This window comes from Gastrolobium bilobum, unplaced genomic scaffold, assembly GCF_033153095.1.
Source record: "Gastrolobium bilobum isolate Gb01-03AN ecotype WA unplaced genomic scaffold, APGP_CSIRO_Gbil_v1 utg3966, whole genome shotgun sequence".
Classification (NCBI taxonomy): domain Eukaryota; kingdom Viridiplantae; phylum Streptophyta; class Magnoliopsida; order Fabales; family Fabaceae; genus Gastrolobium; species Gastrolobium bilobum.
This window is the reverse complement of record NW_026898636.1, coordinates 275,900-294,930: the sequence shown is the minus strand read 5'-3', so window position 1 is coordinate 294,930 and position 19,031 is coordinate 275,900. Positions and strand designations below refer to the sequence as shown.

At 33.2% G+C, this 19,031-nt stretch overlaps 3 protein-coding genes and 1 long non-coding RNA gene across 4 annotated transcripts; 3 read left to right on the top strand and 1 right to left on the bottom strand.

Moving 5' to 3' along the window:
- Nucleotides 1-872: 872 nt before the first annotated feature.
- LOC133317892 (class V chitinase-like) lies at nt 873-1,609 on the top strand. The gene is made up of 2 exons (XM_061519793.1): nt 873-1,547; nt 1,592-1,609. The coding sequence occupies exons 1-2, from the start codon at nt 873-875 to the stop codon at nt 1,607-1,609; spliced, it is 693 nt and encodes a 230-aa protein (XP_061375777.1).
- A 61-nt stretch (nt 1,610-1,670) lies between these two features.
- On the top strand, nt 1,671-5,161 carry LOC133317861 (uncharacterized). The gene is made up of 3 exons (XR_009752393.1): nt 1,671-1,953; nt 4,486-4,576; nt 5,097-5,161. It is a non-coding gene; the product is annotated as an uncharacterized LOC133317861 (long non-coding RNA).
- A 973-nt stretch (nt 5,162-6,134) lies between these two features.
- Nucleotides 6,135-9,481, top strand: LOC133317891 (G-type lectin S-receptor-like serine/threonine-protein kinase At1g11330). Its single transcript, XM_061519792.1, has 6 exons — nt 6,135-6,201; nt 7,189-7,364; nt 7,957-8,167; nt 8,524-8,761; nt 8,862-9,012; nt 9,135-9,481. The coding sequence occupies exons 1-6, from the start codon at nt 6,135-6,137 to the stop codon at nt 9,438-9,440; spliced, it is 1,149 nt and encodes a 382-aa protein (XP_061375776.1). The 3' UTR covers nt 9,441-9,481.
- A 1,056-nt stretch (nt 9,482-10,537) lies between these two features.
- On the bottom strand, nt 10,538-14,027 carry LOC133317915 (PIGF/3-ketodihydrosphingosine reductase fusion protein). The gene is made up of 8 exons (XM_061519817.1): nt 13,746-14,027; nt 13,581-13,646; nt 13,239-13,281; nt 12,773-12,827; nt 12,547-12,595; nt 11,809-11,876; nt 11,550-11,658; nt 10,538-10,866 (listed from the first exon to the last, which is right to left on the bottom strand). The coding sequence occupies exons 1-8, from the start codon at nt 13,974-13,976 to the stop codon at nt 10,753-10,755; spliced, it is 735 nt and encodes a 244-aa protein (XP_061375801.1). The 5' UTR covers nt 13,977-14,027; the 3' UTR covers nt 10,538-10,752.
- Between the last annotated feature and the right edge of the window lie 5,004 nt (nt 14,028-19,031).

Genomic DNA, 19,031 nt, shown 5'->3' with positions numbered 1-19,031 from the left:
TACAGCCACTATATTTCACGCCGCACTTGGCGCATTGACTTATTCCAATACATCTCGTATCACAAAAACTGTTTGGCTCAACTTAAATTATAAGTTTAACGTTAATATTTAATTTATAAAAAGAATTATATTTATAAATTTTTTGTTTACAAACTACATTATATACTTTCAGAAGTACACTTAAGAGTATATAGTGTAATTTATAAAAAAAATTAAACCGATCCTTTCCTTTAATTTATATATGTCATTTTAATATATCTTTTATTTTTATTTTTCGTATTTTTGGTTAGTTATCTAAACGTGTCGTATAATGATATTTCCCCTTTTTGTAGTTTGTACTCTTTGTTTTGATTATTTTACTTCTGACTGTATATTTTTTATTGCCGAATTTCAACATCCTTTTATTTCGAACAATTGTAGAATTGAACCCCAAATTTCACATTTACTATAAAAGATATATAAATGCCTTCATTAAAAAAAAAAAATAACAATAACTTTTTTTATATATAATCAAGAACTAAATTATAGATATGGACCAGGTTTCATTTTTCTTTATCCCCATCTTAAAGACTAAAGAATAGTCTTCTTCTTCGTCTTCTAAAACTTCCAAAAAAGAATAGTCTTCTTAAACTTCCAAAAAAGGAAAAAAGAATAGTCTTCTCAAACCATTGAAAGAGATTTGGTGTTAGTCCTTAGCGCGCAACTCTATGAAAGAGACATACCGGGAAATGCATGTCTTGAATTTTCAAAACCATTGAATTAAATTATACGTAACAGCATTTTGGGTCCACCAATTATGAGTGTGTGTGTATGCAATAAGATAAGAATATCTCAGAGGAAAGGTATCTGAAGCTCTGAAAAAACTTGGTGTAATGTTTTCCAGAATTGCACTTGTCCTATCCTTTCAAGTTTTCCTTTGCACTCTGAAGTTCCAACCCTCAGAAGCTCAATCATGGTTCAAAATTGGTTACTGGTACTATGGCAGTGAATCTCCCATATCAGATATAAACTCTGCCCTCTATACTCACCTGATATGCGCTTTTGCTGATGTGAACACTTCCTCCTTTGAGCTCTCTGTGTCCTCATCAAATGAGCATCACTTTTCTACTTTCACAAACACTCTCAAACTCAAGAACCCATCCATCACTACACTTCTCTCCATTGGTGGCTACCAAAACTGGACTTCCATCCAATCCATGATTACCAATGTTTCTTCAAGGAAACCCTTCATTCAATCTTCAATAAGAATGGCTAGGCTTTATGGATTTCAGGGCCTGGACTTGTTCTGGACTTCCATTCAGACAAGTTCTGATGCTGACAATTTGGGACAACTTTTCCAAGAATGGAGAGCTGCTGCAAAATCTGAAGCAGAAACAAACTCTACACTTCAAGAATTGATCTTGACTGCAGTTGTTCGAGCTTCACCTGATTTGTACCCACTTGAGTCAATCAAAAGTAACTTGAATTGGATACATGTTAATGCATATGATTATCACACACCCTGGAAACAAAACTTCACTGGTGCACCTTCAGCTTTATATGACCCTGCAAGTGATAACAACACTGACTATTATATCACGGCATGGATTAGGAAGGGTTTATCACCTAGCAAGTTGCTTTTGGGTTTGCCTTTCTATGGATATGGTTGGGAACTTCAAAACCCCAATAACAACTCAATAGGAGCACCAGCAACAGGTCCAGCATTTGGTAATTATTATGGATTTAAAAGCTATGGGGACATAAAAAATGATATTCAGAAAAATGGGGCTGCAGTAATGTATGATGACACTTACGTGACAAATTACTGTTCATTTGGATCAACTTGGGTTGGCTTTGACGACGTTGAGGTTGTCCGAAAGAAGGTAAAATATGCCAGGGAAAAGAAGCTACTTGGTTACCATGTATGGCTAGTTTCCTATGATGACGACAAATGGACACTTACAACCGCAGCAGGTAAATTAACTTTGGTCACTCTTCTATGTTATTGAACTTCTTTTTGATTCCCTAGCCATTTTTTATTGAACTTCTTTTCGATCGTACTACTAGTTATAGAACTAAAATTATATATGGCGAGCGAGAGAGACAGAGTAAAATTTAGTCCTAAGTACCTAATCCATAGCTTTAGATAATGTGCTTTTATTTATTGGTTTCAAGAAAATGGAACTAAAACTGGTTTCTTGCCCCTTCAAGAATACTGGTCAGATATCCGACAAATATCAAATCCAATTCAAATATTGCTTCTCCTTCTGCATGCCAAGAATCTCGAACATGTGTTCTAATTAATTAATCAATACTAGTCAACATCTGAATTTTCTATTGCAATGTTCTTAAATTAGTTTTGTGCTGTTTCATCAAACAATTGATGACAATCTTCGAAGAGAAATCATATCTAGTCTAGCTGAGAGAATTTTGATCTCGTTTCCTTGGGTTTTTAGATATTGCAAAAACTTGTGTCTGGAAAATAAAATTGACTACTCCTCTTGGTAATTAATGCTTTTGCAAAATTTAATTTGATTATTGAAGGGCTTTAGATTGTTTACAAACAATTACCATGAACTATAAAATCTTATGATTTGTTTTTTTAAGCTAGATCAATTATATAATTTAATTTTTATTATATGTAACTATAATGGCCCTAACTGGTAAATCTTAGTTAGAGATTTAATTTAAGGATTTAAATGCCATAATTAGATTCAGTGAGCGATTTCGAGTATTTTTGACTGTAATCAGGACTATGTTATGAACAGTGCGTTCTACCGAAGAATTTACAGTTTTGTGAATTAACGGGTAGAGCTTAAATGAGCAAAATAATTTTAGGAACATAATTTGATAATTCTGACGACAAATATGAGTTCAGAACAAAAAATTGTATAGTCTGGCACTTTCCGTGAAAATATCGTGAATAGTGTTTTTACCGGGTATTTTGTACTGCTGTTTAAGCAACCGGTAGAGCCCAGAAACAAATAGTTGATGAAATAAGACTAAGAAAGTCCAATATGTGCCAAGCAAGTCAATATAGGCCCAAGAAAATGATAAGTTTATAAGTTTAAGTTTCATAAGTAAATGAAGTACAATTAGTGATTCACAGTGCATTTCGTCAAAAACGGTGCAAAAATCATACTGTGAATTATGAATATTGTTTTGTAAGAATTAAAAATTAATATAAATGATTTTAGAAAAATAAAAATATGTTTGTAGCATTGAGTTAGTTCCGGGTCAGTTTAAGTGAAAATACGCGAGAGAAAAACATCTGTTAAAAAGTCACATGTGGCTATAAAGCTTTGTCATTCAAGTGAATCACTATTCACACAACTAAAACTCCTTTCTCTCTCTTGCAAGCCGTGGAGTTCATCATGGAAGGGGGGGTTTAGGGCTTTATTTCTTTTCTTGATTTCTTCTTGAATATGCCACCAAATCCAATGACCCACCACATGAAATTGATTGGAAACCACTCAATGAATCCATTCCTCCTATCCATTTGAGCTATAGTTGAGTGTGTGAAGAGTTATTCCTCCTCTCATTTTCGAGTTACTATTCATTGGAGGAGAAAAAGTGAGTTTTGATGGAGCTTGGCTTGGAGGTTGCTTTCTAGGCTTTGGGAAGTTGATTAGTGGTAAGAAACCTTTGTTTCCATGATGTTATTTTGATGGTTTGTGTCATAGAAATTGTGAGCATATGTTGGTGTGAAATAAATTAGTTTAAAATTTGAATTGATGATGGATTGATGATGTGTTGGATATAGGAATGTGGAATAAGCATATGAACATGTATAAAAAATTGAAAAAAAAATCCCATGGTGACATACCCTAGATTTCGGCCTTGATAGGGTAATTAGGGATGATGCACAAAGATTTATTGTATGTATTGGGAAGGTTTAATGTGCTTGAATAAGAGGAAATTTGATGAGTTAGTAAGAATGTTAAATTTGAAAGAAAATCCTTTGAAACATACCCTTGATGTTTCGTCCTTGAAGGATTTAAAGAGCTTGAGATTCCCAAAAATTAAATTGGAACTTGGTATATATATATATATTTATGTACGTGTAGTTGTTAAATTAAGTGAGGAAAATGTATTGTAAAAGAGAATGATCCTTGGAAATTCCCTTAAAGGATTCGACATATAGGGTGTTTAGGGAAAGATGTTGTCATATTTTATTTTAATAAAATATGTGTGTTTCAAAGTATGAAAATGATAAGGCATGAAGTGAAATGGTTTGAAAAGAAATCATGGAAAAATATATTGATTTCCTAATTTTAGGCTCACGGTCCTTTAAAGTAAAATGTTATGATTTATGTTGGAAATTCGTAAGGGAATGGATGATTAAATTAAAGAACACCAACGGTTATAAAGAGGTCTAGACTTGTGTATTGGCATAGGATTGGCAAAAATGCAAAGAAATGAAAAGAAGCGATAAAATGTGTGCCTTATGTGAAAGCTAGGCATGATGGCATTTTATTAATTGGTATTTGTGGATTCTTGCTCTAGGTGTACCTAGGGACTAAAAAGGAATCAGAATCTCTTGAAGATATATAAGTAACTTGTGCAACAAGTAAGGGTATTGGTAAAGCTTCAAGAGGTAAGCTCTATGTTTAAGGAGTCTTTTCCTGCTTGAGTGCTCCACCATGGTTAGTGAACTATGGTTGGACTGTATGACTGTGATTTAGATGCTTTGTATAGATGCATTCATATAGAGTTATTTGATAACATGATATGTTTTGCTCTGATATGACTTCTGTAATATGATTTCTGTAACAATCTCTGGCCATTGATTGTATAGTACCCGGATGTCCGCTTTGGGGTCCTCCCTCGGGACTGATGGTGTACGCCTCTGATATGTCTGGTTCCGCTTTGGGGTCCTCCCTCGGGAACACGTGCGTTGATTTCCGCTTGGGGTCCTCCCTTGGGAATGACGGCGCACATCTCTGATATGATATGGATATATGCTCTGTTCTGTTATGATATCTGTTATATGTTGTATTTGTATACTCTGTATCTGACTTTCATGCAGGAGTGAGCCAGGGGTATGGAGAATTCTCTATAAACCTGGAGCTTATTGAGATTTGTAATCTCACCCCTCTTTGGGGACACATTTTCAGGGGCCCAGATTTCCGGTGAGTCCTCACTAGGCAGGGACACGACACGTGGCTGAGGCAGTTGACAGACTGGATTTTGAGTGGCTGTAGGCTACTACCTTTTTGGAGTGTTTGATGTATTTTAGTATTTTCGCATTTGATGGATCATGATATTGATCCTTTATTTTGTATATGGCCTGTATATGTTTTGTACATGTCTATCAGTTTGATGCATGTACATTTGAGTATTCAGGAACGTTATATGATGATGTAGTATTCAGATAGGTTTATGTTTTGATGGCATGCTGTTAGATTTAGTGGCACGGAGCCATGTTATGCATGCGCCCATGTATGAGTATTTGATTATATTTGGATATCTGGTATTTCTGAATTGATATGTTGTATAAACTGTTTATCAGGAAATGCTTCTGAGTGGGATTGGAAAATCCCCAGTTGTCCGATTTATAGAGGAAACTCTGCCCGATTTTCGTTTACGCCGAGTAAGAATTAAGTTAGAAAAAGAAAAAGTTAGCTCATATTTTTGTAATTTAAGTCTTCCGCTGTTTCTGTTTGTATCATATGTATGTAAATTGAACCGGCTCGAGACGGGGATGTTACAGTAACTAATAGAAAAGTGACATAATCATCACCCCCTGTCTATCTCCTATCCTAAATCTTTATATTAATTACCTTATTTTTATTATATTTTCCTTATTTAATTATTAGTTATTCATAAATCAAAAAATAAATAATATTGTTTTCATGGTAAGGTTTATTGGTATAATTAATATAGTTCAAAGAATAAAATTATATAATTATATAATTTTGTTTGCAGATAGGGGATTGGAAGAACTTTTCTCATTTAATTTGTACCAAGAATGAGGTAAAATGTTGATAGTAGTCAGCCAAAAATAGTGCTAAAAAACTTACAATGCACGCATAAACTTAATCACATGAGCGTAGTAAATGACCATAATCACTTTGTCACTGTTTTGTCATATGTTTAAGGCGCTAATTTTTAATGCAGATCGTAGAATGATCGTGTAGAGTTAAATTTTAGCCATGGGAGAATATGTGTTCTCTAGTAGACAGCATTTGCACTATCAGTGGCGGATCTATACTATTGCAAGTGACTGCAAGTGCAGTCACCAATTTTTTTGAAGAAAAAAAAGTTATGTTACGGTTGGAATTTTTATTGTAAACAGATGTCTAGGACCATTTTAGTATTTGTTATTATAATAGTTAAAAAAGTTTTAATTTTAGTAAAAAAAAGTTAAAAGAAAAAATTATGAATGTGAGGTTATAAGATAAATACCTTGTCCTTCTTTGTCAAGTAAAAGAGGAACACTGCACGGTAAATTGTCTCTATAACAATTCTAAATGTGTTAATAGTGACGAGAAGGAGTGTAGATTCCTTTTTTGTTTTTTAATGTATTTAAAATTTTCTTTAAAAATTAAATTTCGAGGCCACTGCCCGAACTTTCACCACTTTGTGTGCGGACATAAATAAAATATTTTAAGCCGACCTTTGTGCAATATGACACACACACACATATATATATATATATATAGAAAAAATATTTCTGCAGTCACTGTAGATAAGCTTATCTACAGCTACCCATTTATAATTATGTTCTCCCGGGAGAACATAGTTATAACATTAAAGTTGTTTTTTTCTCTCTCTCCACGTCAGCTGAAAAGTAAATGAGGAAAGAGAAAAAAAAACAATTTTTAATGTTATAATTACGTTCTTCCGAGAGAACATAGTTAGATAAACTTATCTAAAGTGGCTGCAGAAATGTTTATCCCTATATATATATATATATATATATAGTTCGAACAGCTCCATCTAACTCATATTTACCGTTGCATTCTCAGCTGAACAGGTTGGCGAAGACAAAAAGGACGGGTGGAAATTATTAGCAATCATTTTGAGTATAGCTGCTATTGTTATTCTCATTTTAGGGGTCATTATCTTCTATCTAAGGAAGAGAATATTCAAATCAACCGGTAAAGTTATTTTCGATTTTAGAGTTGATATGACTAAAGAGTGAAAATGTCCATCCATGAAGAAATTGACTTGCATCTATTTAACTTCCTTAAGTTCTATATATAGGGACAGTTAACGCTGCTAAACAATCTTCGCTTATATTGAATAAAGAAGCTGCAGGACCTTTTCATGGGGATGCTCCTGATTTACATGTCTATAGATTTTCTGACATTGAAGCGGCTACAGATAAATTTTCATATGAAAATAAGCTCGGACAGGGTGGTTATGGTCCTGTTTACAAGGTAAAATCTTAATAAGAGAACCATTCAAGTGCCTTTACTTCAACAACTAGTGATTTTGGTATAGTTTCAATCGTAGTCTTTTCTATTGGTTGAAGTGGTCAAGTATTTAGTCCTTTTTGTTCTCATTATTTATAATTAAATAAAATATTACCAACTAGTTTGAGTATTCTTCACACTTCTAGAAATTGCCTAAGCCTAAATATTTCTGATAATAATTATTCAAATATGGAATACGTTATAGTTATTATATATTTTTTTTCTTGCCATCTCTTAGTCTGTTAGAACCAATCTTGTTATGGTTGAACAAAATTAAATCTATTGTTCTCAGTTGATGCCATGTTGTAACCGTTAATTTGATTTTGATTCAACAACAAGAAAATTGGTTGTAAGAGGTGATAAACAAAAAATTATAAATATAACCTCCCCCGTCAAATTTAGTCCTATCTCACTATATTGTTAACACCCTTCATCCCAAAATTATTTCTAATGTCTATATCAATTTGATAAAATCATGTTCCTGTGAAATGTTGTAACTCTTGCAATGACAAATTAACATAGTCAAGATTCTAACCATAAGTGTTCGTTCCTCCAGGGCATCCTACCTGATGGTCAAGAAATAGCCGTAAAAAAATTATCAAAAGCTTCTACACAAGGTTTTGAGGAATTCAAAAATGAGGTAACACTTACTGCAAGGTTGCAACATGTGAATCTTGTACGGTTGTTGGGTTTCTGCATTGAAAGAGAAGAGCATATGCTGGTGTACGAATACATGGAAAATAAAAGCCTGGACTTCTACCTCTTTGGTTTGATACCTTTGCAACCTTAAACTCTATATATACTTGAATATAAATATGCATCACACTTTTTAAGTTAAGGTCTTAAATGATGGAATTCTTTTGATAATGTTTGTTAAAAAAAGGGATAAAGAAAATTAACACACCTGCTCACGCCTGCATTCTATTAGATATATCCATTCTATATCATTTTTATCAAGATTACATGATTTACTATATGTTTTGCATGTTGCAAAAATAATGGAAGGGGAAAAATCTAATGAGAAAAATCACCTATTTGAGAAGAACAGAAAATCAAATTGGAATCTCATGATATATTTTTTTTAATAATAACATTACTTCTGTCATACATCAATTCTACACAGACCCTATTAGACGGCATATGTTAGATTGGAATAAGCGTGTTGGCATCATTGAAGGAGTTACGCAGGGTCTTCTTTATCTTCAAGAATATTCAAGATTCACCATTATTCATCGAGACATAAAAGCTAGCAATATTTTATTAGACTCTGAGATGAAGCCAAAAATATCAGACTTTGGGATGGCAAGAATATTCACTAAAGATGAACAAGAAGCAAACACTAGCAACATTGTGGGAACATAGTGAGTATTTTGATGATCATAAGGCACCACAATTTGAGCTTTCAATAATTATATTTTTAACTACTTACTTTGGTGTTCCCATAAATTTGTTATGATGCAGTGGTTATGTTCCTCCTGAATACATTAAGGAGGGTGTGTATTCCACTAAATCTGATGTATACAGTTTTGGAATCCTCCTTCTACAAATTATAAGTGGCAAGAAGATAGCTGGCTTTTACGGAGAGAACGAAGATTTAAAGCTCTTGGAATATGTAAGTAATTTCTACAACCTTAGGTGGAAAAAATTGGATATATTTTTGTGTTCCTTTATTTGGTTCATATTTTTGAACATCTTTATATCAATTCCATGATGTTTGATGTTTAATGGGTGCAGGCTTATGAGTTATGGAAAGAAGGAAAGGGTATGGAGTTCGTGGATCTTGCACTTGATGATATATCTTCACCATGCAAACTAATGAGATGCTTGCATATTGCTTTGTTATGCGTCCAAGAACATGCAAATGATAGGCCTTCCATGCTTGAAGTTTATTCAATGTTGAGAAACCATAATAACTCTCTAGCCATCTCCAAAAAGCCTGCATTTTCAAAAGTGAGAGATGAGGAAGAAGTAAACGAGTGTCATCCCCTGCAAAGTATTTCCGTCGATGATGCATCCATCACTCAAATGGTGGGCAGATAGTACTATTGGACTCAGATGCAAAGTTTCCTTCTATGCAACAAAGAAACAACAATGCAATCTTCAAGCAAACCTGAAAAGCATGTTGATATTACAATAACAAGGCCTTATAGTGACTACATTTGAAATCCCAAAAGAAATCTTAAACAGCCATTTTCTCCGGTGTTATTCTGGAATACACTCTCTATTATATCCACAAATCAAAACTAGAAGAGGAGGTATAAATGCACATTTGCAGCATCTAACCCTTTCTCTTTTTCTAGAACCATGAGTTACAAATTGCAATTAAGCATTATATTTAAAGTAATTTGCCAAATAACTTAATATCAATTATAGTACAAATGAACAATGCCTGCTTGAAAGAACATTACAAGCTATAATAAATCAAAGTTACAAATTTACAATGAATCACAGCTACAACTCTGCAAAATTCTAAGTTGTCCAATTAGATGCGGGCAAAGATATATGCCAACTATGGTGGATAGAATCTGTGGATGAGGAATAGTTGGAAAGCGACGTAGGAGAGGTGAGGTGAGGATGCTCTGTGGGATGCTAGTATGCGATGATGCATTCAATGGCAATATTTGGGATGATGCCATTCAATGCACAATACATTCCTGACAATAACTATTACCTCATTTTATTGACCACGTCAAGTGTTACTAACCTGAGAAGTTTATTGTTTGACTCGGAAAGAAACTGGTTGAACTAGTTTGATTTATTCAATGGCAAAACATGGCAGTACATAATTATTCAAACATACAGAGAGCATGCCTAAAAGAATAGGAGAATGAAAGAATGTAAAGTGAATGTGCTACTAGGTTTTTGATGTGAAATTCAGATGTGGTTGAAGAAATAGAAAACCACGCTGGAAAAGAACCATTATAAAATTCCAACGGGCTGTGCTGGAACAGAGATAGCGCTTCTTTGATCAAAGAACTTTCAAGTTAATTCAGAAACACATTTGACTAATGTTATAAGGCAATTCCATTACATTAAGCATATCTTGCATGGCTTAGAATGCACAACTAGAAATTACTAAAGATGCAGTTAGAGAGAAGGAAGCTAAAGGCACATACTTGTACAAGAAATTTTCGACATGTATACAAGATTTAAATTAGAAATGCTAATGTATTTGTTATAGTCAGCAAAACCAATAATAATACGTCACTATAGTTCCTAAGCTTTTTGAAACATAGAGGAGGAGAAAGAGATGTGAGGTTATGAATAATCCACAGTACGAGAGCTAAAAGAAAATAAACCAAAATTTCTCGTTAGTTATAAAGTAAGCTTGTGATAACAGCCACTTGGCACTTCAGTCTCGTTTGGCATGCTGTGATCTACCATGAACAAGAACAAAGCCACATGAAGCAACCATTGCCACCAGGTAACCGGCTATTGCTCCATAGCTCACAGAAATAGGCCATTCCTACAAAATTAATTTAAAATATTAAGACCTTACTTAATGGCCAAATATATAATACTTAAAAGCATTAAAAACCAAGTCAAGGAGACCGAATTGCATAATTTGACATTAAATCAAATGATAAACAATGCCAAAAAGTAATCTATACATCTCAACTATAATCCTCCACATTCTAGATTTAATATAAGATCTAGTTTTTGGTAAGTAAAAGTCTACCCTGAAAGCATAACCAAACAGAAAATTATGTAAAGAGAGCTATAAGGCGAAGTTCTCAAGGAGCTTGACATCTGTAGCACATCCTGCTACTGAAATTCTCTCCCTTGCTGAATCAAAACTGGATGAATGGCAAGAAGAGGAATGCTTACTACTTTCAGAAACATTCCCTTGGATCACTCTTCATTTTGTTATTTGTTTAAGGAATAGAAATTATTGAAACAAAAAAGAAAGAAAGAAATTATTGGAACATGAACAGTGATGAGATGACACAAATAAAACAATGGATTGATAAATGCATAAAAAATTGTATTTTTTTTTTATGAGTTGGTAACTTTGTATATAAAGATTTGTGACAGTAACTAACAACGTTAACACTACACTGGTAAGAACGGCTCTTTCCATATGCATTATGATTTTAGCATATGATGGTCAATGAATTCAAGGATAGATGATTAGGAAAGAAAGATTACCTGCCATGGCCTCTCCCAATCAAGTGGCATTGGCCAAGCCCCAAACCAGCCCCCAATAACTGCTCCATGAGCTGGCAAACAAATCAAATACTCTACAGATCCATTTGGCCTAAATGTAAATACAAGGAAAAACAACAAAGATGTAATTAGTAGTAATTAAAAGGCTTAAAAAAATAGATAGCAAATAACTGGTTCAATGTAGCAATATACCACTAACTCTACCCTTAATCCCCATCCCATCCCCCAGCAAGGAACATACTTTGTTTGTGCAAATATACGTCGCCAATCAGCCCATGATGAACCAAGAACACATGATGCTGGAATTGTCTGTCATTGTACAAGATGTTAGTTTATATATGTACTATATCATGAGCCCATAGCCTAAAGCAACAAGGTCTATCCCATGAAAAGTGGTGTTTAAATCAGGAAAAGGGAAGGTGGTTGAAAAGAGACCTCCGGATTTTTTTTTCACAACTTGAACAACATGTTTGGAGATCTTAACAATTGAGAATCATACAAAAAGAAGAAAAAAAGACAAGTTTGAACTGATATTGCATTTTAGAAAAATATAAATTTTTCCAGGTATTGACAATTTTGGGAACCTTTTTTCACACTTGAAACATACTTGAATTGCAGCCACACTGTTTTCCAATAGTACTACGGCAATATATTTCATACATGATATTTTTGTTTTCAAAAAATGAAAAATGAACAAGATAAATTTTTTTTGTAAAATATGAGCCTAGAGTAGCGGTAAAGCCTTTCCTTTGTGATTGAGAGGTAAAGGGTTCAAATCTGAAAAAACAAGGGTAAGGCTGCATATAAGAATTACTTTCACTCATATCCTCACTGGTGAAGGTTTAACGGAGAGTGTTTTTTGTATCATGAAAAAAATAGATGGAGAATACAAATTACATTAAACAAGTCCAACCAAAAACACTGATATAGTCTTCAAGGTGCCGTAAAATAAGAAAATGGAAATGAATTAGGCACTCACTGTGAACAATGACATCATAAGAGACCAATGTACAGTCTTTGGCAGATACCTGTGTAATGAAGATTTCAGAAGTCACAGTCACAGAAAACACCACACATGTTTTGTATAAAGGAAGAATAGCGTCGACTTTGATCCTTTATTTCTTCCTCAAAAATGACCTTGATTCCAGTCATACGCGGATTTTTAAAATAAATTAAAAACTGTATATACCACTTATTTCACATACTGAATGGTAACAGGTGCCCCCAAAGCAATAGCTCCTAAAGAATTTATTAGTGCCCCTGTAAAGCATAAGACACAAGAACTATGATGATTTTTTAAAACAGCAAGTCACTTACCTTAGAATATTTAAAATGACAGTGACAAGAAGGAGAATGACAAAAAATATGATCAGAGATGAGGAAAAAAAAAAGGTAGGATAAAAATGAGAAAAGGATCGTAAATTATATGTTAAATATTCTAATGTTAGAAAACGATACTTATCCCAGGGCTCAATTATTTTCAGTAAAATGTGTTTGGAAGGTCCCTTGATTTCTATTATATTCATCCAAAACAGAAGTGGTAGTTGAGTGTAGACATGATTACCAGCATGACAAGAAAAGAAGTACTAATACAAAAGCCACTTGGCATGCAAATCAACCAAAAACAATCACAAGAAGAAAAGAAAAGAAGCAGCAGAAGTTTCAACTAACCAACAGGTACTCCCAGAAGGCCTCTTCCAACAGCTCTCAGGTACTGCAAAATATCACACGAAAACAGAAAACAGCTAGAACTTCAGAACATCCCAGAAGAGAAAACCAGATGATCACAGAATTGCTCGGTTAATGAGAAATTAAAATAGAAAATATATCACGAACAAGGTTTTCTCGAAAAATTTATTCCTCAAATTCAATGAAGTTGAATTTCCTACTAAATCTTTATTACTACCAAAATTAAAAAAAGAACATTTTTTTTCATATGCTACTGAATAAGTTCGCACCAACAAAAGAATGGGGTGAACAAATATAGCAGAAATGAAATGGAACCCGGATTACCGAGCATCGTTGACGATTCTGACGATAGCGACTGTAAATAAGGATCACAACGGGAAGCTCTATAATCTAAAAACGAAGCAGAAAAAGATAATAAGAAGAAAACAAAGAGATTTGGGCATAGTTAAATGAATGAAAAGAAAAGAAATTTGGAGAAATGGATGGTACCCAGATGAAGAAGAGGGTACGAGAAGGATCAGTGACGAGATCGATGGTGTAGCGATTACTAGCAACAGAGAATGCTAAAACCAAGCCAAACCCACAAAACAGATTAACGATAAAAGCCTCTGAAGCTAAGATTTGCGGCACGGTATTCACGGTGGTGGTGGTGGTGGTGGTGGTGGTTGAGGTTGAGGCTTCAGTCGCCGTCGTTTTCTCTCCGCTTTCCCGGCGATCCATGGAACAAGATCTCGTGCAAAATCGGATCGGATCGAAGGAATGTTGGCTCCGTTTGGGCTTGACCCAATAAACTTTCCTTTCCTTGGGCTTCTTTTTTACCCAAAATATGGTTGTAGACTCGTATATATATATATCTTTATTTATTAACAATTTTATTATTTATTTTTAACAATTTGTAAATAAAATAATGAATATAAGAAATTTTTATTATTATTTTTTCAACATATTAAAAATATTAAATAATATGATATTTTATAATATAAATAAAAATTTATTAACTAAAACAAAAAAATAAAAAATAAACTATATGAATTCGTTTTTCAAAAGTGATTTACAAGTAAAAAGACCCGATCTATATTATGGAAGTACTTGGATACGTCCTTATTTTCAACAAAGATCTACTTTGCTTTGGGAGTATATTATTTCCAATCAAGGTTTACTTTGCTTTTAATATATTTCAAAAAAAAAAATTAGGAATAGGATATTATGCCTACTTTTTATGCATATGCTATCTACTCCTCTCTAACATCGTTAGATCACAATCTCAATGAAAAAGTTAAAATATGAAGGTTAGTTGAGATTATGACCAAATGATATATGAGAGCAGTATGTAGAGTAGGTATGGGAAAAAAATAGACATAATATCCTATCTCAAAAGGAATAGGATATTATGCCAACTTTTTTTATACCTACTCTACATGCTTCTCTCCAATGGGGTGTTTGGTAGGAAAATTTTATTTTGTTGCCTAGGAAAGTTGGGATGGGATTCAAAGGAGACCACATTTGGTAAGGGTTTGGAAAAAATTTGCCTAAAAAACTCATTTGCATGGGAATGTGATTTGTGTGTAAAATTAAAAGCAGAATACCACCAGAGAATATCACCCAAAGGGTGGTATTCTGATTTTGCGACAAACCAACAAATTTGGGTGCGAAAATGTGGACAAAAATATCCCTCGGGAGTTACTTTCATATTTTCAACCTATTTTTCCAGCAATATTTTATTTTCAACCAAACATAGAATCAAGAAACTTAAACCAATTTTCCCGGTAATATTTCGGCCTACCAAATAACTTTTTTTTAACTTCTCCAGAAAACTCACTTTCCCACCATATTCTCAGTAATTGTGATTCCCTGGTAAAAAAAATTTCTCCTCTACCAAACGCCCCTTTAGATCACAATTTCAGTGGGAGAGGAATTATGAAAATTAGTTGAAATTATGATATAACGATATTAGAAAAGAGTAGGTATAATATATATATATATATATATATATATATGTCAGGATCATTTTACACCAGTATAAGTTACACTCTCAATCTTATTCGTTGATCCCACTTATATCTAAGGGCTGTAATTTTTTAGTAATGTGAGCCGTTGGATACAAGTGGATCAATGGTCAAGATGAGGTGTAAGACTTCTAACTCTTACACCGGTGAAAGAATATCATGCCCCTATATATATATATATATACATGAGGCAGGATCATCTTACACCGGTGTAAGAATAATAAATCTTACACCAAATCTTAACCATTGATTTTCTACATCTAACGGTTAAGATTTATTAGGTCTCACTCATTAATTAATTTTAATTCCCAATAAATCTCAACCATTGGATGTACGAAAATCACCGGTTAAGATTTGGTGTAAATTTTATTATTCTTACACCGGTGTAAGTTGATTCTATATATATATATATATATATATATATATATATATATATATATATATATATATATATATATAGGGCTTATCATTTCTGCAGCCGCCGTAGACAATGTTATCTGCAGCTGACACAGAAAAGTGGGCCCCACAGATTTAAAAAAAAAAAAAAAAACAGGATCCGGAAGCGGATTCTGGCTTGCTGTAGGTGCAGCGGCTGCAGAAAATCATTTTGCCTATATATATATGGGCTTATCGTTTCTCAAGCTGCCGGAGATAATTTTATCTCCGGCTAATAGATCATAACCGTACAAAGATGGTTCAATGGTAATGAAGGAAGAGAGAGAAAAAGGGAATCATAACCATTCAAACATGAATCAATTAACATAAGGAAATAAATAAACAAAACGACGTAGTTTTAGGGTAGCCGGAGATAATCTTATCTCAAGTTGCCGGAGAAACGTTTTTCTCATATATATATATATGGTTTTAGCGAATGTATAGTGGACGAATCTAAGGTTTGGCGCGGTCAAAAAATTATAACTATCTACTACGGGTAGTACATAGTTATAATATTAAAGTTACTTTTTTTTCTTGCTCTTCAGAAATTTAACTATGTACTACGAGTAGTACATAGTTATAAGATTAAAGCTATTTTTTTTTCTTTCTACTCAGTAACTTTTCAGACAGTTGTTGGGTGACGTAGAAGAGAAAAAAATAACTTTAATATTATAACTATGTACTACCCGTAGTACATAGTTAAATTTCTGAAAAGAGAAAAAAAAAACACAACTTTAATATTATAGCTATGTATTATCCGTTGTATATAGCTATATTTTTTTACCGCACCAAACCTTAGAATCTGGTCACATGACAATATATATATATATATAGGGAAAAGTATTTCTACAGTCACTTTAGATAAGATTATCTACAGCCACTGTCTTTAAATATGTTCTCCCGAGAGAACATAGTTATAACAGTAAAGTTGCTTTTTTTTCTCTCGCCACGTCAGCAAACAGGTTCTGAAAAGTAACTGAGGAGAGATAAAAAAAAAGCAACTTTACTATTATAACTATGTTCTCCCGGGAGAACATAGTTAAAAATGGTGGCTGTAGATAACCTTATCTAAAGTGGCTGCAGAAATGTTTACCTCATATATATAGAGAGAGAGGTAGGATCCTTTGACACCAGTGTCAAATTTCAAATTTGACACCTCTTCTGATAGTCGTTAGATCAAAAAAGATCAAGGGTGTCATATGTTTGCAAATCAGAGTCGTTGATCTTTTGTGATCTAACGGCTATCAGATGAGGTGTCAAATTTGAAATTTGATACTGGTGTCAAAGGATCCTACCTCATACACATATATATATATATATATATATATATATAAGTTTATCCTTGTTCTTTTTTATTATTATTCATGTAAGATGAAATATATATAAAAGTTTATCCTTGTTCTTTTTTATTATTATTCATGTATGATGAAAACTTTGAAAGTTCATCAAATTTGATTTAGAATGAATCCACTACTATACTATGGTGCTTATTCGTCTCTTCTCATAAAATTTTGAGATTCCACCATTAAATTTTAACAACACAAACAACATAGGGATTAAATTCCACGAATCAAAAGGTAATAAAGCTTAAAAACAATATTAAGGCATTTTAATCGTACCAATGCATTTTATGAAATTTTCCGCCAGCTTAGTTTTATGATCAAATGTATTACCATAGTGATGTAGCAAGATGTGTAATTTGTGGTTACGTGTTTAGTCATGTCATCACTAGATGCGTGTTAAAGGCAATCTGAACATGTACGATTTGTATCTGATGACGTTAGTACCAGCGCGTGTTTTGATGGCATCAATACTAAGTGCACATTTTTGACAAAAGTGATTGCCACATTGCCATGCTCGTTTAGTCACGTTAGTACTAGATGCGTGTTTGGTTATGTCTATACCAAATGTGCGTTTAGGCCTACATTAATCTAATAATAGATTCGACTAAAGAATTAAACTATGGAATATTTAAAAAAAAAAACACATTTGTCATGTGAAAAAACACAATATTAAAGAGTTAGCCCACAATTGACGTGAAAGAGGAAAAGAGCATTTGAATTTAGAGGCCTCGTATTTGTATATGTTTTAGATTTTTTTTTGACGCCATCAGTTGGTGCCTACATAGAAATGACCGAAGAATAATCATTGTTTCAATGGAAAAGATACCCGAAAGGGTCCTCTCCAGTCTCCTAGTTTCAACGAGTCAGCTTACTTTTGGAAAAAAATGGAAATTGAGAAGGACACATTTTCCTCCAACTTAAAAAATGGAAAATTTACGTGTGTCGTGGGAAACGAATAGGATGCAATATTTCACTCTAACAACTTTCTGTGTACCAGTCAAACCGTCAAAGAGTAGTTCCTTCTCGGATTAATATTCCTAATATGAGAAAATTCGCATGAGGAGTTTGTGCTCCAAGAAAGACAAGCAAGCAGCCTCTACAGATTCAACTCTTCTCATTCATTTAATTATTTTTTTTTGGTAATTTCATTCATTTAATTTCAAATAATATAATTTTCTCCAAACCAGCCTTGTATATTATATAAAAAGAATTTTCAAATTTTTGTATAAAAATAATTTTTCTCCTTTAAAAAATAAAGTTATCCCGTGATTAAATCTTAAGTCATTTCATTAGAATATTTACTGTAAGTTCCCGATGATAATTTGACGAATTTCTCTCTCTTTCTTCTTTTCCACCTCTCTTATGCCTTTCAACGAAAATTTCTTAAACTTCACTTTAATAATAGAACCTTCTCAAAACCCTCCTCTAGTCGGATTTAGAATTAAAAAAATAAATAAACCTTATGAGAAGTTTCGAGGTAATAACTGTTTTGGAGTCCATCCATACAAGACTGATTTATTTATTTTTAAGAAGGATTTTATTAATATCATATTAAAGGAGATAGATTATCTCATGTGATAAAGATAAACTTGTGGGCTCCACCACCTGAAAAAAAAAAAGAAAAAAAAAGAAGAAAAAGATGACACAGTTATCGAAGGGTGTGTAGGAGAGAAATTTATCGCATGTAACATAAGAGTAATTTTTCCCTTTTAAGAAACAGTCAATTTAGATGAGATTTTTTTTTTCTTCATCAACCCTAATTATCTCCTTAAGGTAAGTAGGTTTTTCGGGTATCTTTACAAATTTTGATTCTTTGAGTTAGCTATAAGACTAATCTCGAATACAGAGCGGGTCAAAAATTAAGATTTTATACCTATCCCAAGAATGATATTGATAGAAATCGAACCGAAATTCTTTCACTACGAGATCTTTCAATCTATAACAATGATAAACTAAGTTGACGGAGAGGAAAAGTGTTGTAATAGACACAT